Source organism: Haliotis rufescens, unplaced genomic scaffold, assembly GCF_023055435.1.
Source record: "Haliotis rufescens isolate VD_foot unplaced genomic scaffold, xgHalRufe1.0.p SCAF_53, whole genome shotgun sequence".
NCBI classification, from domain to species: domain Eukaryota; kingdom Metazoa; phylum Mollusca; class Gastropoda; order Lepetellida; family Haliotidae; genus Haliotis; species Haliotis rufescens.
The window spans coordinates 2,131,298-2,157,224 of record NW_025964257.1 but is presented as its reverse complement, the minus strand read 5'-3'; the positions used below and the strand labels follow the sequence as shown (position 1 = coordinate 2,157,224).

At 40.0% G+C, this 25,927-nt stretch overlaps 1 protein-coding gene across 1 annotated transcript in view; it reads right to left on the bottom strand.

Moving 5' to 3' along the window:
* Positions 1-5,312: 5,312 nt before the first annotated feature.
* Positions 5,313-25,927, bottom strand: part of LOC124125798 (contactin-1-like) — a 91,787-nt gene continuing 71,172 nt past the window's right edge. The window contains exons 5-6 of the mRNA XM_048385061.1: positions 7,654-7,932; positions 5,313-6,298 (exon numbers count right to left, since the gene is read on the bottom strand). Of these exons, the coding sequence (XP_048241018.1) occupies positions 5,802-6,298; positions 7,654-7,932 (776 nt within the window). The 3' untranslated portion in view covers positions 5,313-5,801. The remainder of the gene's footprint in view (positions 6,299-7,653; positions 7,933-25,927) is intronic.

The following is a 25,927-nucleotide window of genomic DNA, read 5'->3' as shown; positions in this document are numbered from 1 at the left end:
TATGCGTCTGAAGATTGTGACCCAGTGTTGTAACAAAAGCACGTACCTGACATGCTATTGGGGGACTGTGTGCTGTAGTGCTGAATTTCACAGGAAGCCCTTGTTATATTACTTCCTGTTAGCAGTCGTAACGCGATCAACCACAACAACCGTCGGTAGATAGAATGACATAAATTTGTTATCGTTACTGTGAGGATGTAATCGGACGCTGTGTAGTGTGTATGTGTGTGTGTGTGTGTGTGTGTGTGTGTGTGTGTGTGTGTGTGTGTGTGTGTGTGTGTGTGTGTGTGTGTGTGTGTGTGTGTGTGTGTGTGTGTGTGTGTGCCAAGTCACGTTCAGCATACAGATATCTATTTCTGATCTTTTCTTTCTGCTAATTAATTATTAATTGTAAATAATCATACATGTAACTATGGGGGAGGGCGTTCTAAGTTGTGATATCATGTGCGCAATTGTTTCCATATTAATAAAATATGTTTAACCTAAACCTACCACTTCACGAAATGTCCTGTCCCCAGATTTGCCACACATAGTGTCAATCAGCATAAGAGTTTTCTTCAGGTTTCACAAGCTGACACTATTATTAAAATACAGCCCCTAACCCTGTAATAACTTAATTTCTGAACTCTGTTCTTGGAACCAAACACATTTTAACGTTTTACACGCTCGAGCATTACATTTTTTTGCACGTGTCCCTGACGGTGCTCCGTAGTCAACAGCTCGCCTCAACGCTCCAGTTCTGTTCAATGCATGCATATGTTCAGTGATGTTACTTAGTAGCCCATTTACCATGAAGACTGACTGGGTGTGGCTGTGCAGAATAAAACTGTTTTCTCGTGGCTTTCCCACAGTTTATTCATGAAAGTCGTCAGACACATGTCGTCAGACGCTAGGCAGCACAAGTACTGCTCTCCTTACGAAATAGACAGCTACCGTTCATCGTGCTTGTGAATGTTGTGTGTAACATTGACTGCAGCTGTTCAAGTAGTAGATCAATTGATGCAACACCTGGTGTTTAATACCAGCGTGTCTAATCAAATTTATCACTGTGAACGTGAATGACATGACATTCTATTCAGAGCTTGATACACTTTAGTTGATCATACTGTAGTTCAATGAGAGAAACTACATATAATGTATGGACAACAAATATACACATTGTCGTTTATTGTTCGTATGAAGTCTGTATGAAGTAGTTTACAATCACAGTAAGTCGTTTGAAAGAGAACAGCACATACGTCACAGAGTGAGACCTGGGATTGTTTCCCTGCCTGGGTACCATGTGCGAGTCACTGATTTGTATCATGTCCCCCGCCAGTATATACTCACTCACTGATATCAGTCGTCTAAAGTTTGTCAGCGAGATCATCAATAAGAACGGCTTAGTAATGCGTCAGCTGCATGCTAATGCAGAACTACAGAAGATAGGCACAACAGCATAATGTCTACCTTGTGTTTCAATGTTTGCTGCAGTGTATGAAACAGTGAACACTTATCATCCTGTTTGGAGTTCACTCAATGCCAAGCATCAGCGGAGAGAATGACAGACTGTAAATGTTTTCATGAAGTGATATGGCTGTATGGGAGAGAGTGATTTAATGCCATATTCTCTGACATATATATCTGGAAATGTTATCGTGTGTCGGTTTTTGAACATTTGTTAACAATTGAGCAAATATCATAGCCCCTTTGACCAGAAGAATAAGGAACATTACTCTGACACTATGTGATATAACAGAAATACTGTTCAAAGCGGCGATTCATCAAACTCGCCCATTCTACAGAAAGTTCTTTAACCAATGTTTATGTTGTCAGGGCCTTTCAAAAACAAGAAAATGTTACCAGGAACGAGTTGACTAATTAGGGAATATGTCTTACCTTTAACGAATATTTCGGAAACATACATCATAAAGGTAGTTAAACATTCTGCCTTTCGTTTGGATCATTTTGGTGAAGTTGGTTGGTTGGTTTGTTGTTTTACGCCGCACTCGGCAATATTCCAGCTATGTGACGGCGGTCTGTAAATGATCGAGTCGAGACCAGACAATCCAGGGTTTGATATCATGATCTGGATCGATGGCATGCTTCAACCAAGTCAGCAAGACTGACCACCCGATCCGTTAGTCGCCTTTTACGACAAACATAGTCGCTTTTACGGCAAATATGGGTTGTTGAAGACATATTCTACCCTGGATCTTTATGGGTCTTTTGGTGAAGTAATGTCTGTTAAAGTCTCAGCATAACTGTCTCGAAAGTTGAACGTGTGTTGCACTGTGCAAGTTAAACACAGTCTGATATTTGATTGTGTTGTATTTCTAAATGATGTTTAAAATAAGCATGGACTGTATGTACTTGATATAGCCCAACACCAGTTGCCTCCCAACCACCACCACATAAGAAATTTCAAAACAAATAGAAAATATCAAAAAATATCCTTAGGCTCACATCTTTGAGTATCATTTCATACCCAGTATGACACAGGCAAATGTGTTTAACCATGTTTGACTTGAATAGTATTTGAAGAATTAATACCTGAAAAAAATAAAGCATGTATACACGTCAGAATTTCTCTCATGAGCTGCCGCGGCCACTAAAGATATTTAGTTCCTCCCCTTAGGATCCGCTGGTCTCAGAATTGTCCCTTAAAGTGCATGTGGGTTTCACCAAACTAGGAAGGTGAACTGTCACATTTCACTAAACAGACATACACACATGTGATATTATTGCAATAGTGATCAAAGTGAAGTTGAACTCTCATTTAGATATTGCGCCACCTGTCATATGTATCATGTCGGTGCATTGTGTAGACTCTAAGTGTGAGGTGTATACAGATAGGGTGGGAATTTAACAGGGCAATATGAGGTGCATACAGACTTACAAAGCATCACACTACTAGAGTATAGAGTATATTGATTGCAATAGTATAGATATGCGATAGTAGTCTGCTGCATTGTAGGGTGCTCCCCAGCCTGAACGAGTGACTGTAAACAGCGATGTCTCGTGTCACACGTCGCCAACAATCCTTCAGTTTGGTATGTTCTCCCTGACTCACTGCATGTACCGCCAGTCAGAGACTGTCATTTGTGTTTACGTTGAAGCTGACATTCAGAGTCGTCGTGACATAGAGTGACTATGGACTATATAGAAGTTAACGGGTTTCCATCCTTGTGATCTAACCATAACAATTCGACATCTAACCACTGACAACAGATGATACATATGCATTGTCATTATGGATCTGGTGTTCTCTGTTTTATCGTAGTTCGAATATTAACCTCTTGTGGGTGATTTTGTGTTTCTGAAAAGATATAATTATAACTCTAGGTTTAGTAAATTCTGTTTTAATGGCTTCAAAGATACAAAAACGAATACAATCATGTGTTAGCACCAAACTGAATAGACACATTATTGGCAAGAATGACGAACAGTGGACATAATGTAAGCAATCACTTCATCTAGTTTTTCATTTTACCCTGAGTACAATTGTTTTGGTAGAGGGAAGCTCGACTTTATAATTATTTTTTTCCCTTTTTTAAAATATATCCTTCCTCTTCCTTACACATTAATCAGCAAAATGTAACAACATGGGTTAATGGATAAATTATAATCAATTTTCGGTATTCTCATACACCTTCAACTGTGAGTGATGTTGTTTGTGTGACTACCCAATATTCAGTATCGACTGCTGGGCAGGGTTGCTATCTGAAATGAAACAAAGATGCAACCAAATGAGTATGCAACTAGAAGATGCGATTATCAAACACACCCACAACTTAATAACTGGTTTACAAACCTAAGGGTTCATATCCCATGATACCATATCTATAAATATAGAATTCCAGTTGTGTTTCTGTATTAAAACACATTTACACATAAAGCCGGGAATATGGGATCATTCATCTCAATAATGAACATATATTCAGGGATAATGACGTCACGTGTATTATTGTTAACATGAACTGGATCCTGGCACGCCAAAGGGACATAATCCAATTAATTGCGGCGATGTTTACAACTGGGCCATTGTCAGGGGTCATTTCCAAATTGAACGGTTAACAAAGAAATCGAGATATACAGAACTTGAAATCAGTAAATAGACACACAATATCAATGAATAATTAACAAATTATATTGACGCACACAATTTTAAGTTTCCAATCATAAATGGCAGTGCAATTGGTCAAATAAGGGGCAGTAGCAACTAGTAACAAGCCGTATAAAAAAATGGCAATGCCCTCACGAATGTCCCGAATTTGTCAATAAATACCTTAAAAAGACTCACGTGCGTCGTTCTTAAATCTGGAAACAGTGATGGTAGCTGGCAGGAAGTCGGACTTCTCAGAAGGTAGCCCGTCTGAACAAGCGCACCAGACGCAGGGGTGGTAGTAGAAGACCTCGAATCGCCCGCGTCTCACTATTTTATAGGCAGAGCCAGCCTTCTGGAAACTGTCATACCAAGAAGCCAATCGAACGACATAGTATGTTCTGTTTGTTTACTGCTACAATGTAGAGATCATATGGTTTACGGTTTTTGTAACACTTCATTTTAGCGCACTTTATCAAATAAAAATCATATTGTCTTTACGAATTAATGAATTACTCAGTACATTTTAAGCATAGGTTCACCCTGATATTTCACAGCTGATTGGTAGATACAGATATGAAGTTGTTTCTGTGTAACAACATCATAAGAATTACTACTGTGAGTAAAAGCAAGCTTCCGAGTGCCTGTTGCAGTCCGTGCTATTATTCCAGTCCATGCAGCTCTAATGTCTGGGGAGAATCGGCAGCATCTGAACGGATATAATCACAGGTTTAACAACAAGTAGCCACCTGGCGATTCGTTAGTAAGGAATGATGCAATTTCACTTTCCTGTAGCACTGCTATTGTTCACGCCTGAGTGGATTTATTTGTAATGAAAATGTATCAGTATTGATATGGCAAAATCCACATGTTTGGCTCGTGTTAAGAGGGATCATTTTCATCTGATATCTAGACGTCAGTCTTTCATGTTTTGTCATTCTTCAGTGAAACTGTTTTGTTGCTTTTGTTTTGCTATACACGGGACAAAAGGGACGAAACGTAAATATGAAATGGAATAAGAAACAACTTGGTTTTAGTATCACAGATCAATATCCATAGTATTTCTCTTCTATGTTGCAAGTAGACACATATAGATAATAACAAAACTAGTAATTTCAAAAGCGAGATAATAAGGTTGCCCCGATCCTACTTTAGTCACAAGTATGCCTAGCAGCCTATATGACCAACATGACTATAGGCTGTATTTGTGGTATAGTTGCTGTTGCTGTGTGTAGTCATATTGGGTGATTATATTCTCGGGTCAAACCTATCACTTCCACAACCATAACCCTGTCTATTTTCGGTATGTTGTCCAGTTCTTGAAGTAAACTGGCCATGCTCAACCAGGAACGTCTGCATGTGTCCTCCATGTCCAAGGTTGCCATGATAGACATTATATTCGCATTGTCGACAGAGGTAAACCGATGGTGTCTCAGCAGAACCTAGCAATCTAATTTACATCAATCAGATTAAAACATATGCTCGACATCGTGAAAAGAAATATAGAAATAGCATACATTCAAATAAAATCAAGCAAATATGTAATCAAGCAATCAATGCAACGAACTACTCAAGTAAGTAAGAAAGCAACACAGTAGCTAATCAACCAACCAAACATTGAACAATGAAGAAGGAAACAAAATGAGGACTGAATGATTAATGTATGACAATGAGTCGATGTATCTGAAAAAAAATAAACAAAGAAACTACAACTATTTCATCTAAAAAACATAATGATTCTGATTGGTGTACACTTACGATTACAAGTGAAACATGTTATTTTCATTGGTAAAATGAATATCATCAAACATATGAGTAGTATGCTAATACCTATGAAACAAAATAACAAGACAAATTGCAAATATGTAAGTATTGACTTACTAAAATGCTGAGCTGTGAAAAGTATCTGGCACTCACCCTCAGACACTATGCTGACTGTATAAAACAGCCCCCTGCCTACGCCATTGTCCACTGTTAACTGATAGTCCCCGAAGTCCTGTTGTTGGAGGTTAGTAAGGTGTAGTCTGGCAGTGACTGAGATGTCGGAGACAGGGCTGGAGGAACCAGTGAGGTCCTGGCTGGTGCTGGTGGTTCTACTCCAGGTGAATGTAGGAAGGGGGTAGGCCAGGACTGACACAGACATATTCACGTTACCACCCAGTATAGTGACATACTTAAGTTGGTGGGACACTGTCTCATCAAGTCGGGGAGAACCTGATCAAATGAAACGAATTGTAAATATAAATATAAATGTGCGTGAGCTCAGTTGGCTAAATCATAATTTTCCAAACCTTAAGACACAACAGTCCAACTGCATGAGCCCCATCTGTGTCTTTTACAAATGAAGAACATCCAAGTTCTGATATATCTGAGTTCGGTTATGCATGACAGGGGAAAAAGAAGTATGTCATGGTAGCCAACATCAAGTATAAGGAATTTACGTTAACTATTTATGTTCCTATTAAAAGAAGGAAAAGGTTGTATTTAATTGCTACACAAAATAACATTTCCAGGGACTATTGCACCTGTTTGCAGGTTACCAGGTTTGTGTCATCTCCGAAACGGAGAACCTGCAACCAGCTGAGGTAGATACGTTTAAATAATGTAACATTTGTGATATATTTCCTATTATTCTATTTTCTATTTCTCTGTGAAATGTGGGAATGAGACATTTAGACAAGAAGTAAATGTGGGGATCCCCATGGGCACGATTTGTTCTCCCCTTCTTGGTGATCGGTTTCTTTTTGCATATGAATCGGACTTTCGGTTCATTTTGAAAAGGTTAAAACTCCGGCCAAGTAGTTTAATCTAAACTTCAGATTTATCTTAATCTGACATTGTTCAATAACGGTCAAATAGCCAGTTCACTTCCACTGATTTACCAACCAAAACTTGAAATACAAAACACCAGTGACACCGTCTCATCTGTTTCATTTTTAGATGTAAGCATTAAGTTTCTGAGTGACAAAAAACATCTCCAATAGACTGCATAACAAGACGGATGAGTTCAAATTTCCCTTTATGTCTCTCGTTCAAAAGTTGTGTGATCAATGTCACAACTTTCAGGGCCTCAGTCAAGTTTTAAAAATAGGTTTTTGGTAGACAAATTTCCAAGTTTGTGTGACCAGAATGATTTTGGATGCAATTCACTAATTTTTACTTGTACCATACGTTCACGTGTATTGTTGCGTTTTTTTACACGTTCATGTTACCACGCAGTCTAGAGGCGTATTGGAGTTGCTGGGCAACTGGCCCATCTATTCGAGAGGCACCTGGTTTAATGTAAACAACATATGTAATGACTCTAGAACAAATAATCTCCGTTGAGGGCAAAATATTATGAAGACCAAATTTATCGATTATGTAGAATTATTCATCAGGACACTTTCGTTGATATTTCAGCTGGGCAGTATCAACATAAGAGACATGATCATAACACAGATATACAAGCATACCGTAGGCCGGCCATATACTCAACAGCGTTATTATCATATACACAGTTGTGACATAAACCATCAATGGAAATCATCACAACACTACCAGCCGAAAATAATATCCAAACAGATTACATTTGACCAGCATCTCCAATCCTTGGCTGACAGGTACCCCGATGTTGTTACTGGCAGTACAGGAGTAGTTCCCTCTTTGTCTACAGTCTGCTGACTCCAGTCTATATTCTGATGTCAGGGAGTTATTTGCCTTTGTCAACTCCTCAGTTTCATTCAGTATCCTGATGACTGACCTTGGATTACTATCAACCTGGCATCTCAAGGTCACTGGATCCGACTCGTTAACAGTCACTGAACCACCGTGAGAGTTCGCAGTAAACATACTCACTGTGGCAGGATCTGAAATTATAACAGCGTGAAAATATATGGTTCGGTTTACAATTATGAAGATAATGCACAACCAAGTATTTTTTACTTAACACTATGTTAAAGGATTGTGATGTGTAGACTATATACTGACACAGAACATCAACACTGACTGGAACACTGTCACCAGCGTAACTTACACTGAACATCAACACTGACTGTAACACTGTCACCAGTGTAGACTATATACTTACACTGAACATCAACACTGACTGTAGCACTGTCACCAGCGTAGACTGTATACTTACACAGAACATCAACACTGACTGTAACACTGTCACCACTCCCGTGAACATTTAAACCTGACATCTGTTGGAGCCTGTCTTAGATCTGTCAGCTTGTCCTAGACTCAGAGTGGCTCCACTGCTGAAGGCTGTTCCATCGTGTAACCACCTATAGGTACATCCGGGTCTACAGAGGGCGGAGCACGTGATTGATGGAAGAGCCTGGTGTTCTGTCACCAGTGTAGAGTATATACTTACACTGACCATCAACACTGACTGTAACACTGTCACCAGTGTAGACTATATACTTACACTGAACATCAACACTGACTGTAACACTGCCACCAGTGTAGACTATATACTTACACTGAACATCAACAATGACTGTAACACTGTCACCAGTGTAGACTATATACTTACACTGAACATCAACACTGACTGTAACACTGCCACCAGTGTAGACTATATACTTACACTGAACATCAACAATGACTGTAACACTGTCACCAGTGTAGACTATATACTTACACTGAACATCCACAATGACTGTAACACTGTCATCAGGGTAGACTATATACTTATTTAAAACATCCACACTGACTGTAACACTGTCACCAGTGTAGACTGTATACTTACACTGACTGTAACACTGACTGTAACACTGTCACCAGTGTAGACTATATACATACACTGAACATCAACACTTACTGTAACACAGTCACCAGTGTAGACTATATACTTACTTTGAACATCAACATTGACTGTAACACTATGACTGGTGTAGACTATATACTTACATTGAAAATCAAAACTGAATGTAACACTGTCACCAGTGTAGTCTATATACTTACACTGAACATCAACACTGACTGTAACACTGTCACTTCTCCCGTGTGTATTAGAAGGTTGACATCTGTAGGAGCCTGTCTTAGATCTGTCAGCTTGTCCCTGGAGCACGGCTCCACTGCTGACAGTTGTTCCATCGTGTAACCACCTGTACATCCGGGTCTACAGAGGGCGGAGCACGTGATTGATGGAAGATCCTGGTGTTCTGTCACAGTGTAGGAGGAGGTGGAGGGGGTCATGGAGATCTGGTAGGGCCCATCTGGAATACATGGCACTGTGACACTGATACCGTGACACAATATATAATTATACCTCTAATAACACACACGAGGAAAACAATGATGAGTTGATTATATTCAGAAAAAGCACTTTGAAAACTGTATGACAACACATTATGTTTTTAATAGCAGCATGTACATAAACGAGCGATTGTTTAAACGTTCCACGGTTTGGTGTGGCTATCGAATTATAATTGTTCAGCATGATAAATACATACTACGTTCATCATTTGTTTATGGTTATGACGTTTTGTGTCTGTTCATGACGACAGGCTGTGAGACAAAAATAAACAGTATGGGGAAACTTGACAGTGGTCTGCTTCTGTAAATATTTGCAAAAAATCTAATTATCTAATTAAACACACGTGGTGCTGGCAAATGGTCAATCCCCCTGCTATTTTCCTTACGAGTGTGTTTCAAAACGAATCCATCGCGCAGCATCGAGTTTGAATGTGGTATCTAACGGGGAAGAGTTTTGTGACATATTTATAACTTAAACTTTGTAAATTCTGAGTTAAAAGAAAACGTCCCTGGTATAAGGGTGCCGTGTGAATATATATACAACTTTCGTAGCTGATGATTCGATAATGGGTTCTTCTCTCAAAGTGCAACCTCTAAATATATAGTGCGAAGCTTTCTCCGAGATCGATTGTAAGAACTGATAAGATCCAGATTCTGTAATAACGTTAATAATATCATCAACACTAACATTATCAAGTGAGAGACATCGGCAGTCAACAGGAAAATGTAGACGCATAGTATCAAACTCGGTTATGTGTATGCGATAGGAGGGCCGGAGACACGATCGACGCATCAGTCAATCACGTTTGTCATGTTGCCCATGCGATTTTACACGAGTCAGGAGGTAGTTTAGAAGTTATGAGGTGAGGTGAAATGTGGTTTACGTCGTGTCCAGGACTATAACAGTTATAAAACGACGTGCATGCACGTGTGTCTGTGTGTGTCTGGCTGATTGTACTTGTCCGAACTAATGCCGAGTGTGTTGTGCTGGTCAACTGAGATGCAGCACTCAGACACAATATACTGGCCCTGAGCCGACCAGTCCTTGTTTTAGGACCAAAATGCCGAGCGCCTGGCATGGTAATGTTTTTTATGTATTTTTGTGTGACGCGACCGGGAACCGAACCCACAGTCTTCCGATCTCCGGCGGACGTTATGTCCACTGGACCACAGAAGCGATCTTTTTAGTAATGGAATTGATTGTAATTATTGTTTGACATCACAAAAAAACGGTGCACTAAGACAGGGGATTGCATTGGTTGACATTTGCAAAATGAAGTTGAAAGAAGTAAGTATCATGAATGCTGTGTTGATGGTTTGATATAACGTATTGTTTATTAGTGATGCTCTGAAGCGTTATGTAACAACAATACTTGTAATACTGCAATAAAAAGTACATGCAATAGATCACAGGCGACTGAAAAATCCAACCGACAAATTCAAATATATATGTAAACAATGCAGCGAATGTTGAGATGAATGCACTGTATGACTTGTTTCGTGAATGTTAATAGTTCCTTTCTGGAGTAGGTTATCATCTGAAAGTAGAGTAAACATTATGTACGCCATACAACGATCAGCTGATGACTACAAATAGTCCGGACATGGTGTTTATACAACTATTTGTTTATTTAAACGGTAATATCTCCGAAGGGTATATAATTAGTATATATTACTTAACATTGAACAAAATGTCACTTTATAAATATCTTCATAATAACCTAACCTAAGGTACGACACATCAGGGGAAACATCTAGCCTGTGTAGGTGAGGGGAGTCATGTCTTGTTGACTATAACATTTCATAAAAGTGAGTCTGTATACCCTTTCGATGTATATATTATATATATTCATATGTCTATTTATTTGGGAGTCCTTCGATATAAACAAAGCTAGTGAAATAACTCATCGCATTCAACTAGTTATTTCAACAATTCAGCGAGTGATGAGAGTAAAGTGTTTAGTGTGGATGACTGTTTGGATTAGTAGTAGATCAGAGTAAGAGTAGGAGAAGTGTACAGTTTCACAGTGTTAGCAACGCCTGTATTCGAATAAACCGCTGATGACAAGGAATAGACCCATAATTTTTTAACAATGGGTGAGTAACAGATTAATTTAGTAGATCCCTTAACTACCAATGGCATGCGAACAGCCAGACAATATATCAATAGCTAATGTCACTGACACTCCCTATCCGTTTCGTCGATGAAAGTAGTTCTAAATGTAGTTATTTGTATTTTATTATTGTATGTTTTGTAACTGTTCATATTGACAATTGATGATTGAACCTTACCGAAATCAGTAGTGTGTGACATTTATAAGTAACGTGTTTACAGTACTTACACTGTGGCTCCATGTTGTACCCCTGGCTCCACTCTGACTCCAGACCCTGACTTTCTCTGGCTCTACATCTGTAGCTGTGACTGTCCCGGGAACTCACTGTGAAGGTGTAGGGGGAACCAGGGGAGGTAACTGTGATGTCAGTGTTGTCACGCTGCCAGGTGTAGGTCAAGGTCAGACCATGGTCAGCTGGGACAGAGGTAGAGGTGGAGCTACAGGTCAATGTCACTTGCTGGTTGTAGACAGGAGTTGTGGACACTGGACGGCCAGGAGTGGTTGGCTTGCCTTTCCAAAGACATCATATGTAAATTAGGAGCCTGTACATGTATACAGCTTAATATATATATATGTAAACAATGCAGATAGATCTAACAGTGTTTCAGTAATGTCTTATCAATACATTGTGCCCTTGTTTGCAGGCATGAACAGAATTATACTGGACATGCGTTACAGATATGTTTCGATTAAGTGAAGCTGGCGAATGTCATTATTGTAATGAATGTCTAGTTACGCATGCCTAATCGACTCTGCTTTATGCAGACATTTCTATTGGATATGGAAAGGGTTTTGTCGCTTTATTTACATGACTCAAAATACAGGATCAACAAAATACTGTGTAATCAGATGTAAAATACAGCCTAAAAGTTACAATAGGTCCATAAATAGGAGAAAAAAATACAATAAAAATATGCAGTACATTTGTAATACATGTAAACCTTATCCGAATATTCGTAGTGCGCGCACTTGTATTTTCTGTGATTCAGTAGATTCTTAAAGCCCGTGTTTAGAATTAATGCATGAGCTCAACATTTGCCTTGCAGAAAGTAGATCAGTAAACGGTCAATTGGTAACAGACAGTTGGAACAATGGAGTGACGTCACAGATGTATTTTAATTTGGGCTCCACACCACCGTAGCGACTACATGCACTAGACAACTTTCCCGAAATCACGTCAACTCTTCTTTTATGAAAAATACCAAGTACAAACACACGGAGGCACATTACGACCATGAACTCCCACCAATGTAAGCAATTACCCAAAGCGAGTCCACAATAAGCAGGGTCTACAATTTCGGTTTAAAGTGTATTGGATCTTAAGGAAACAAAATTCTGCAGAAATTTATTTGTCATGGTGTTTTGCTTATAGCTTTGCCTAGGAATTGAACATGGTCCATGTAGAAGGACCCCAACTGCTGAATATGGCCGGAGTAGAATATCATACCACAGGGTCACCCATTATGCACCTTCTATAACATTCGACCAGATACCACCCGTTCATGTAAATATTGATTTCGTAATGGATAAAATACTGTCGGTTGATATAACTACGATCATTACATTAATTTAAAGAAATGCGACGTGAATTGATTCCTAATTTTACACTGAACAAGTTAACATAATCAAATGACAACTGTACGGTTCACTATAATTAATCATAAGTTTATATTGTCAGTGTACATGGTGCCTCTAACAATATAGATACGAGGGTGTGATGAGGTGATGAAAATGTTGCAAAAGGACGCACGTGTATTCTTTAGTTTCATAAGGAAACACATTCATATGTTCAGTTACTATAATGTTTGCTTGCTCTGAATACACACATGTTTTCAAAATCAATCAGTGAAGTAGACTCGATATTACCACTCATGATATCACAACATACATTTTCCTTAAGAACGTGGCCATGCACTAAATGCATAGGTAACCAAGTGACTGCTGGCGTTCGGCTCAGTAATCTCAAGAATGTTGTTTGTTTATTCACCTATCCGTTTGCTGTTTACCCCTGTCATCAATATATAAACAGTCTGTAATTAATTGAGTCAGGATGCACTTCTCTGTCAGAATTGTGTCATCTTGGCGAGTTAGACTTTGTCAGCAGCACACATGTCTTGTGAATTTCTCAAGAGCGGTATCAGTTCAGAAAATAGTGGATGTATAGTGTCCACTCACTCATGACAATCACTTGGCTACCGTCAATGGGTGAGCTTGTGTTCGAGGTGTAATGGGTGGTTTTTGTTTGGGTTTAACGACTTGTAACCATTTCTCTGTTTGGGGGTGAACAATGCGTTTTCAACAAGATTATATTTTGCTGTTTCAAGTGATCCGTTTCAAAATATCATTACGTTTGTAAATATCCTCCTGACATTAGCATCACATGTGTTATACCAGTGTTGCCTTGCATGCAGGCGACATTCATCTACATTACAATCGTTTGTTACTTGCGACATCTAATATTATTTGAGTGAGGGTTGTTTTATTCCGCTTTGGCACATATCACGGCGGGGGAGACCAGAAATGGGCTTCACACATTGCACCCATGTGGGTTATCGGAACCGGACTTTAAGTTGGGGTTTTAACCATAAGGCTACCCCACTGTGCCCAATAGTAGAGACAAGGAATACAGGTATTGTCACAGAATAACAACTCTTATATTTTAAAAACAAAGTTGTTTTATTTCATAATCAGGACACGCTCTGACAAAAGTCAAGTGATGAAAGGAGAATCATGAAACACATTTTTTGTGCAACCTTGTGTGTATCATAAGTAGGTCCTCATTTGCTGATATGAATTGAACAGTGAAGAACAAAGCACCAATGGAGGATATACTGTTACCCCCCGTGTGACAGCCGTCCTTATAACTGAGAGATTCTATACCTAATTCATAAACGCGGACGATTATGTTTACATTACATTCTTATTTCAGACACAACTTTATCTCTTCTCTGAATATGTATACGGAATATAAAGAGGACTAAACTATGTGTACGAAACGTCAACAAATCAAAACTAAGTAGCCACTCACCCAGGACAACAAGTTTCTGTCCACAGTTCTGTATCACAGTACCAGGTGCTCCATCCCCACACGTGTATGTCCCTGCATCGGATGTCTGGATGTTGCTGAGGGTGAAGGTGACATTCCTGGCTGCTATGTTCCCTTGGTACACCAGTCTGTCTGTGAAGTTGATGAATGTCCCAGTAGCTGTCACAAGGAACACAGTGACACCAGCAGGACTGACAGTGTAGAAGCTGACATCTGACCCCAGACCTCCCTGTGGAATCTCCCAGCTGAACCTGGCTGTGTCAGACACTGCAGACAACACTGGACTGGCACTGGGAGCACCTGATATAACACCTGCAGGAAGAAGAAATGTGGATATGCAGCATGCAGCATGAGGTATGACCGTACATTACGTTAAGTAGAATATAATCCATTCATCTCATGTATGTAGGGTAATATAAGTATATTGTAAAATATACAGTCATTACACATGTGGGTGATATGAAAGAATTACCTGCAATCACATATAATACAGTAGCAGTAGTTATCTTCTTCATGCTTGTTGTCTGGTACCTCGGTGAGGCCTGAAATAGAGGTTCATCATTTCTCAGTAATTTGGATACTGATTTGATACATTTGGTATCTATGAGATATGCGTATGAGAAAAGGATCACGTTACTGCCTTACCAGCTGTCTATTTTTGTCGATGATGATAGTGAGTGAGTGAGTGAGTGAGTTGGGTTTAACGCCGCTTTTAACAGTATTCCAGTTATATCGCGGCGTGTCAGCTTAATGTGGGAAGAAAGCCCGAAGTGATGCAGGTCTCAGACGTTTACCACTTCGGTGAAACCCACGAGCACGGGTATGGTGCTGACAAACCTAGAAACATAATCGGGGCGAACCGGGATTCGAACCCACAATCATAGGTTTCTGGCGTGCCCAACGGACGCAACTCTGCACAGCGAATCGCGGCGCCTTAGACGACTGGGCCACCCGTGCCCCCGATGATGATAGTGAGTATGATAATAGTCGTTAATGTGTTAGACGGTATGACAGTAAATACGCATTTCACACTGAACGCTTATGGATGATTAAGATGAATATATGCGTATTAACTTCATAAACATCAACAGATAGAATGTGTGATCATAGCATTAACTGTACTAAAACAATCATTAATTAAACATCAGTGTGATATACGCTCACATGACATACACATATCATCACATACATATCTTGACTTCGAAACCACGATCAATGGATCCTGGTATGCCTAAGAAAGAGCTCCCCATGACTGACAGAAAGACAACCATCCTGATAATATGAACATACATACTGGTACAAGGCATCAGTAAGGGGATAATTTTGAATATCATCAAAACTCTCTGCTTTTCCAACGTCAAAGGAAAAAAAAGTATTATTTCTCGCCTTTAAAAATATTTCCATTGGGACCTATACCTGCTATAAACATCAACAACCGGAAAAGTCACCCTCCATCTGTATGTCCAGCTTCCCCAGCGCACTCGCGCATCTTTCCATACTGGTGTAATCAGGAACATGCGCCTTTAGCATTACGGACAAAGGGACACAACTCTGCATAGCCTTAAGATGACACATACAATCCCATTTATGTCAGTGTGTGTTCAGTTTCTAGATCGTACCTGTAAAGATATGTGTTTTAATCAACCCTTCACGTACCGATAATTGACACACAGGTAAAATGTATACACAAATAGAGGCCAGGTCAAAGTACACGAGTATACAGAGATATTGTGGGTTACTCCCAGATACGTTATGTCATGTATGTTCGACATGGTGATACAAATATACATAAACAAATAAGGTGTCATGTGATGAGGTTAGAAATGTATACTTTACAAATACCTGCTGAGGCTTCAGTTTGTCAGACACAAATCGTTGCTGCAGTCGTCGTGTGTGACCGGGTAGCTCAACACGGAAGTTATATACAAGGTCAGGTTTACATGTATACCAGTCGCTTCAAACGAGTACAGTAGTGGCTAAATATAGCGGAGTCAATCTCTGGCATATGAATGCAGGTTTAGTGTTACATACCCGTGAGTGAGTGAGTGAGTGAGTGAGTGAGTGAGTGAGTGAGTGAGTGAGTGAGTGAGTGAGTGAGTGAGTGAGTGAGTGAGTGAGTGAGTGAGTGAGTGAGTGAGTGCGTGAGGGAGGGAGGGAGGGGAGGAGGGAGCGAGCGAGGTTTAACCCCACTCAGAACTGTATTTTGATTATTTCAGGGCCTGTCAACTTGTCAAGGCTGAAATTATGCAACCCTTTGATGTTTATTTCTTCGGTGAATCCCACGTGCTGACAAACCAAGAAACATAAACATGGATGTCGATTCGGACCCACCATCGTTGTGTTCTGTCACGCCTATGTACGCCTCTATATACAGTGAGTGGTGACTTGCACCCGCATCTGTCGAGATATTCAGTGGCGATGTATGGTATATGTGTATGACATGCCTTCTTTTAGTAATACAAACACAGTTCCGATTGAGTACAGAACAGTTATTGCGTCAATATAGAAGTTCAGTATACTTCTATTTAATCGAAGAAAAAATAGAAAAGTTTATGAAAATAAAAATAACGGTTCGAGACTCGCAACATGCTCTGTCAAAGCAACATACAACATGGGAATCATATATATTTTTCCAATAACTAATGAAATTGATTATTGTCTATTTTCTTATGTTGTAAGTACCTTGGATCTAAACTCAATCGATAGGTACTGACATGTGTTCAAGCATATGACGTTGTTATATTCGCATCAATATGTTCAATGGCAGCAACGAAAAATATTGTTGATTTTTTAAACACCCTTCGACACTGATTAGTTGTGCTATGTTGCAGCTTTGACAGAATGAAGCATTTAGCCACTGTTTATTATTAACAGGAAAGTTTTACTGATGCAGTGTTTAGTCCGTTATCCACGTTAAACAAATCTGTATAATGATGGTTCTCTCTTGTTCTATTTGGGATATCGCTTTCTGATCCCACCAGTGCATTATTGCTATTTGAAGTATTACCATTATCTCTGTTATCCTTCGTTGTATATGGATGAAACATTGCCAGTGCAACAATGAAATGTAATTCACTTACAGACTCCTACCCTTGCATGAAAACACAGTTCTGTCCTAATCATTTACATATATTGGGGGCGGTGGGGTAGCCTAGTGGTTACAGCATTTGATCGTCACGCGGAAGAGCCGGTTCGATTCCCCGCATGGGTACAATGTGTGACGCCCATTTCCCTGTGTCCCCCGCCGTGATATTGCTGAAATATTGCTAAAAGCGTAAAACCATGCTCACTCACTACAAGCGATTGCAGGTAGCCACAAAACCACAGTAAGGCAAATCCACTTCTTATTCATTTAATATTGGTATCATATCACAAAACATTATTTACACGTGAAAATGAATTGAACACATCCCGAACCATGGAACAAAGCAAAGCGTGCGTGACGGTTCATCATTACCAGGTGCATAACTAATTACAGGTGTGAACATGAACGTGGAAGAGGGGATGCCTGCAAAAACATTTACCCTTGGATAAATGGGCTAATCGGTGCAATGATTACCATCAATCATATTTTTACTAGCTCGCACCAAATTACTTTGGCATTGTGGTAAATGTCAATTAATGATATATTTCAATTTCAGACAGTATTTTAATTTCATACGTAACGTTCTGTTACATTATTATTAATCAAATAAGTAAATGCAGCAAAGGGGGTTCACAGTCAGGCTTGTTAGGCTCATCATCAGCTCAGGACCCTTGCCCCCTCTACATGCAGCCCAGACAGCTCGGAAAAGCTGCCCATTCGAACCCACCCAGAACAGTTCGGAGAATGTGAAGACTCCCCAACACTGCAGCCTTCTGCACTACCAACATGGCCAGAAGGGCTGTATTGCTTGCAGCAACCCCGGGTAGTCTCCTAATGTCAGTCAACAGATCATGAGGTACCAAAGCTAAGGCACCGAGAACAATGGGGAGTCGGACAACTTGGTACTTGGGATGCAAGTGTGACATTTCGAAAGCGAGGTCCGCATACTTGTCATGTTTTTCCTGAATCTTGTCAGTCACATTAGTGTCAAAAGTGACTGAAAATGCATCAACATATATATGATTTCATTGGATTTATCCAAAGGGACAAGATCAGGTTATTTGGCCTGGATAGGTCTGAGGCTGTGTAAGGGCCTATTCCAAAGAATTTGATATTTATCATTTTCCATGACGCCCTCTACATATTCTTGTTTGTACCATGGATGAACCTCTGTGTCAAAAGCACAAACATGGCGAAGACGGTAATAAAAGGATCAAGCCACGCCACCAAGTCGCTTACGAAACTGTTCAAATATGCCAATCGTATGTGCAGCCACTCACCTGAACACAAGTGTAGCATCGCCAACAGCAAGGAACTCATTGCCAAGTAGTCTGACATGTTAATCGTATGTGTAGCCACTCACCTGAACACATGTGTAGCACCGCCAACAGCAAGGAACTCATTGCTATGTAGTCTGACATGCTAATTGTATGTGCAGCCACTCACCTGAACACATGTGTAGCACCGCCAACAGCAAGGAACTCATTGCTATGTAGTCTGACATGCTAATCGTATGTGCAGCCACTCACCTGAACACATGTGAAACACCGCCAAAGAGCAAGAAACTCATTGCTATGTAGTCTGACATGCTAATCGTATGTGCAGCCACTCACCTGAACACATGTGTTGCACCGCCAACACCAAGGAACTCATTGACATGTAGTCTGACATGCTAATCGTATGTGCAGCCACTCACCTGAACACATGTGTAGCACCACCAACATCAAGGAACGCATTGCCATGTAGTTTGACATGCTAATCGTATGTGCAGCCACTCACCTGAACACATGTGAAACACCGCCAAAGAGCAAGAAACTCATTGCTATGTAGTCTGACATGTTAATCGTATGTGCAGCCACTCACCTGAACACATGTGTAGCGCCACCAACATCAAGGAACGCATTGCTATGTAGTCTGACATGCTAATCGTATGTGCAGCCACTCACCTGAACACATGTGTTGCACCGCCAACATCAAGGAACTCATTGACATGTAGTCTGACATGCTAATCGTATGTGCAGCCACTCACCTGAACACATGTGTAGCACCGCCAACAGCAAGGAACTCATTGCCATGTAGTCTGACATGCTAATCGTATGTGCAGCCACTCACCTGAACACATGTGTAGCACCGCCAACAGCAAGGAACCCATTGCCATGTAGTCTGACATGCTAATCGTATGTGCAGCCACTCACCTGAACACATGTGTAGCACCACCAACATCAAGGAACGCATTGCCATGTAGTTTGACATGCTAATCGTATGTGCAGCCACTCACCTGAACACATGTGAAACACCGCCAAAGAGCAAGAAACTCATTGCTATGTAGTCTGACATGTTAATCGTATGTGCAGCCACTCACCTGAACACATGTGTAGCACCACCAACATCAAGGAACGCATTGCTATGTAGTCTGACATGCTAATCGTATGTGCAGCCACTCACCTGAACACATGTGTAGCACCGCCAACATCAAGGAACGCATTGCTATGTAGTCTGACATGCTAGTCGTATGTGCAGCCACTTACCTGAACACACGTGTAGCACCGCCAACACCAAGGAACTCATTGCCATGTAGTCTGACATGCTAATCGTATGTGTAGCCACTCACCTGAACACATGTGTAGCACCGCCAACAGGAAGGAACTCATTGCTATGTAGTCTGACATGCTAATCGTATGTGCAGCCACTCACCTGAACACACGTGTAGCACCGCCAACAACAAGGAACTCATTGCCGTGTAGTCTGACATGCTAATCGTATGTGCAGCCACTCACCTGAACACATGTGTAGCACCGCCAACAGGAAGGAACTCATTGCTATGTAGTCTGACATGCTAATCGTTTGTGCAGCCACTCACCTGAACACATGTGTAGCACCGCCAACAACAAGGAACTCATTGCCGTGTAGTCTGACATGCTAATCGTATGTGCAGCCACTCACCTGAACACATGTGTAGCACCGCCAACAGCAAGGAACTTATTGCCGTGTAGTCTGACATGCTAATCGTTTGTGCAGCCACTCACCTGAACACACGTGTAGCACCGCCAACAGCAAGGAACTCATTGCCGTGTATTCTTACATGCTAATCGTATGTGCAGCCACTCACCTGAACACACGTGTAGCACCGCCAACAGCAAGGAACTCATTGCCGTGTAGTCTGACATGCTAATCTGACATGTAGTCTGAGAGTAATAAGATGATTCATTTATAATTCAGGGTTGATTATTAAAAGCATCAAAAGTAATGAGTATATGTGATAAGTAATTGTAGTAAAGCGACAAAGTAATTCTTAGAATGTAGATGCTGCTGTTCGTAACTAAATTGTATGAAACTATCTGTTGTAGGAGAGGCAAATAATCCTGAGAAACTTGCGTTTGTATGTAATATGCTCCTTTACTTTCCAGACGCAATACAATGTTAATATGAACTATACCATGACTGTGTGAGTCGTCCTCGTACGTTCGTGTGACAGCAGGAGGAGACACACAAGAGTTTTATTATCCAACTTCAAAACAACCTTCGAGAAAATATGGTTTCTGTAATGAAACCTGTGTGTCCAATTTATGTGTCGATATATAAATTGTGTTAACAGTCATGCATGGTATCATGTCGAAAATAACGTCTACACTGTCAACACTATTGTCCCGGTTACGTTATCAATGATCTATTGAACGTGAAATCACGTGTTTGGGTTGCTATGAACCTGCTTATCTTGAACTTTAAAGAAACAGATTAATGTTTCTAACAAACCATAGTTTGTTTATGTTTACATGTCTCATACCAGATTTATGCAAGTGGTGTTTTACTGCATTCTCAGCAATAGTTCGTCTCTGTGACATAAATAGGAATTATTATTGTCTGACTGTTCAAAGCGGCGTTACAATCCCTATTTATACGTTGTTGATGTATTCCTCATGGTACGGCTATTGGAGAATTTGTATTGGCAACTCACATTGAAAGCTCCCCGTTAGCTTCCTCACAGCTTGGTACCTATTATTTAAATATCCTATGTATCTTTGAGTTGGATATATACAGCAGATACAATAACCTATTGTCTCCAGTTTCCAGCAGTATATCAACAGACAACAGTATATCAACAGACAAGCTATGTATCTATGAGTTGGGTATACACAACAGATACTGTACAATGTACATAAACCTATCGGTGACCCGCATAAAGGTGATATAAGATATACAGTTTATATCCTACCTGCAGTTTCCAGTAGTATATCAACAGACAAGCTGAGTAGTATATGCGTCTGAAGATTGTGACCCAGCGTTATAACAAAAACACGTAGAATAACATAAATTTGTTATCGGTACTGTGAGGATGTAATCGGACGCTGTGTAGTGTGTGTGTGTGTGTGTGTGTGTGTGTGTGTGTGTGTGTGTGTGTGTGTGTGTGTGTGTGTGTGTGTGTGTGTGTGTGTGTGTGTGTGTGTGTGTGCCAAGTCACGTTCAGCATACAGATATCTATTTCTGATCTTTTCTTTCTGCTATTCAATGTAGAGGGCGGAGGGGGAGGGCGTTCTAAGTTGTGATATCATGTGCGCAATCTTTTCCGTATGAATAAAATATGTTTAACCTAAACCTACCACATGTCGAAATGTCCTGTCCCCAGATTTGCCACGTATAGTGTCAATCAACATTAGAGTTTTCTTCAGGTTTCACAAGCTGACACTATTATTAAAATACAGCCCCTTACCCTGTAATAACTAAATTTCTGAACGCCGGCCTTGGAACCAAACACATTATAACGTTTGACACGCTCGAGCTCACACAATAAAAATATTGTGTTCGTGTCCCTGATGGTGCTCCGTAGATAACAGCTCGCCTGATCGCTCCAGTTCTGTTCAATGCATGCATATGTTCAGGGATGTTACTTAGTAGCCCATTTACCCTGAAGACTGACCGGGTGTGGCTGTGCAGAATAAAACTGTTTTTTCGTGGCTTTCCCACAGTTTATTCATGAAAGTCGTCAGACACATGTCGTCAGACGCTAGGCAGCACACGCACTGCTCTCTTTACGACAGCTACCGTTCATCGTGCTTGTGAATGTTGTGTGTAACATTGACTGTAGCTGTTCAAGTATTACATCAATGCAACACCTGGTGTTTAATACCAGCATGTCTTATCAAATTAATCAATGTGAACGTGAATGACATGACATTCTATTCAGTGCTTGATAAACTTTAGTTAATCATACTGTAGTTCAATGAGAGAAGCTACATATAATGTATGGACTACAAATATACACATTGTCGTTTATTGTTCGTATGAAGTCTGTGTGAAGTAGTTTACAATCAAAGTAAGTCGTTTGAAAGAGAACAGCACATACGTCATAGAGTGAGACCTGGAAATGTTTTCCTGCCTGGGTGCAATGTGCGAGTCACTGATTTGTATCATGTCCACCGCCAGTATATACTCACTCACTGATATCAGTCTTCTAAAGTTTGTCAGTGAGATCATCAATAAGAACGGCTTAAATAATGTGTCAGCTGCATGCTAATGCAGAACTACAGAAGATAGGCACAACAGCATAATGTCTTCTTGTGTTTCAATGTTTGCTGCAGTGTATGAAACAGTGAACACTTATCATCCTGTTTGGAGTTCACTCAGTGCCAACCACCAGTAGAGAGAATAACAGACTGTAAATGGTTTCATGAAGTAATATGGCTGTATGGGAGGGAGCGATTTAATGCCATATTCTCTGACATATAAATCTGGAAATGTTATCGTGTGTCGGTTTTTGAACATTTGTTAACAATCGAGCAAATATTATAGCCCCATTGACCAGAAGAATAAGGAACATTAATCTGACCCATTCTACAGAAAGTGTTAACAAGAAAATGTTACCAGAAACGAGTTGACTAATCAGGGAATATGTCTTACCTTTAACGATTATTTCGGAAACATACCAGGCCAATACAACATAAAAGTAGTTAAACATTTTGCCTTTCGTTTGGATCATTTTGGTGAAGTTGGTTGGTTGGTTTTTGTTTTACGCCGCACGCCGCAATATTCCAGCTGTATGACGGCGGTCTGTCAATAATCGAGTCTAGACCAGACAATGCAGGGTTTGATATCACAATCGGGATCGATGACATGCTTCAACCAAGTCAGGAGCCTGACCACCCGATCCTGTTAGTCGCCTTTTACGATAAACATAGTCGCCTTTTACGGCAAATATTGGTTGTTGAAGACCTATTCTACCCCGGATCTTCACGGGTCTTTTGTTGAAGTAATCTCTGTTAAAGTATCAGCATAACTGTCTCGAAAGCTAAAAGTGTGTTGCACTATGCAAGTTAAATACTCTCTGATATTTGATTGTGTTGTATTTCTAAATAATGTTTAAAATAAACATGGTTTGTATGTACTTGATATAGCCCGACACCAGTTGCCAATATTTAAAATACCACCAACCCACCAACCCCCACCACCACCACCACCACCAAAAAAAACAACAAATATAAAATATAAGAAAATATCCTTATGCTCACATCTTTGAGTATCATTTCATACACAATATGACGCAGGCAAATGTTTTTAACCATGTTTGACTTGAATAGTTTTTGAAGAATAAACACCTGAAAAAATAAAGCATGTATACATGTCAGGATTGCTCTCACGAGCTGCCGCCGCCACTAAAGATACTTAGTTCCGTCCCTTAGGATCCGCTGGTCACAGAATTGTCCCTTAAAGTGCATGTGGGTTTCACCAAAGTAGGTAGCTGAACTGTCACATTTCACCAAACAGACATACACACATGTGATATTATTGCAAAAGTGATCAAAGCAGCGTTGAACTCTCATTTAGATAATGCGTCACCTGTCATATGTATCATGTCGGTGCATTGTGTAGACTCTAAGTGTGAGCTGTATACACATAGGGTAGGAATTTAACTGAGCAAAATGAGGTGCATACAGATTTACAAAGGATTACACTATTACAGTACAGAGTATATTGATTGCAGTAGCATAGATTATGCGATAGTAGTCTGTTGCATTGTAGGGTGCTCGCGAAGCCTGAATGAGTGACTATACACAACGAAGTTAACAGGTTTCCATCCTTGTGATCTAGCCTTGACATCTAACCACAATCTGGTAGACAACATACGATGCATATGCATTGTCATAATGGATCTAGTATTCCCTATTTTATCGTAGTTCGAATATTAACCTCTTGTGGGTAATTTTTTCTCTGAAAAGATGTAGTTATAACTCTAAGTTAAGAATATTTTGCTTTATTGGCTTCAACGATACAAAAACGAATACAATCATGTGTTAGCACCCAACTGAATAGACACTTTATTGGCAAGAATGACAGAGGACATAATGTAAGCAATCATTTCATCTGATTTTCCTTTTAGTCTGAGTACAACTGGTTTGGTAGAGGGAAGCTCGACTTTATAATTATGTTTTCCCCTTTTCTAAATGATATCCTACATCTTCTTTACACAATAATCAGGAAAATGTAATACCATGGGCTAATGGCTAAATTATAATAAATTTTCAGTATTCTCATACATCTTCAACTGTGAGTGTGTGACTACCCCCTGTTCAGTATCGACTGCTGGGCTGAAATGAAACAAAGATGCAACCAAATGAGTATGCAACTAAAAGATGTGATTATCAAACACACCCAAAACTTAATAACTGGTTTACATACCTAAGGGTTTACATCCCATGATACCATATCTTCAAATATATAATTCCAGTTGTGTTTCTGTATTAAAACACATTTACACATAAAGTCGGGAATATGGGATCAGTCATCAAAATGATGAACATATATTTTGGGAAAATGACGTGTATTTTTGTTAACATGATTTGTATCCTGGCATGCCAAAGGGACATAATCCAATTAGTTCGTTGGCTGGTTGTTTAACGCCGCACTCAGCAATATTCCAGCTATATGACGGCGGTCTGTAAAATAATCAAGTCTGGACCAGACAATCCAGTGATTGCCATCATGAGCTTCGATCCACACAATTGGGATTGATGACATGTATCAACCAAGTCAGCGAGCCTGACGACCCGATCCCGTTAGTCGCCTTTTACAACAAGCATAGTCGCCTTTTACGGCAAGTATGGGTTGCTGACGACCTATTCTACCCCGTAATCTTCACGGGTCCATAATCCAATTAATTGTTGCGATGTTTACAACTTGGCCATTGTAAGGGATGATTTCAAAATTAAACGGTTAACCAAGAAATCGGAATCAGTAAATAGACACAAAATGAATAATAAATGAATAATTAACAAATTATATTGACACACACAGTTTTAAGTTTCCAGTCATAAATGGCAGTGCAATGGGTCAAATATGTGTCAGAAGCAATAAGTAACAAG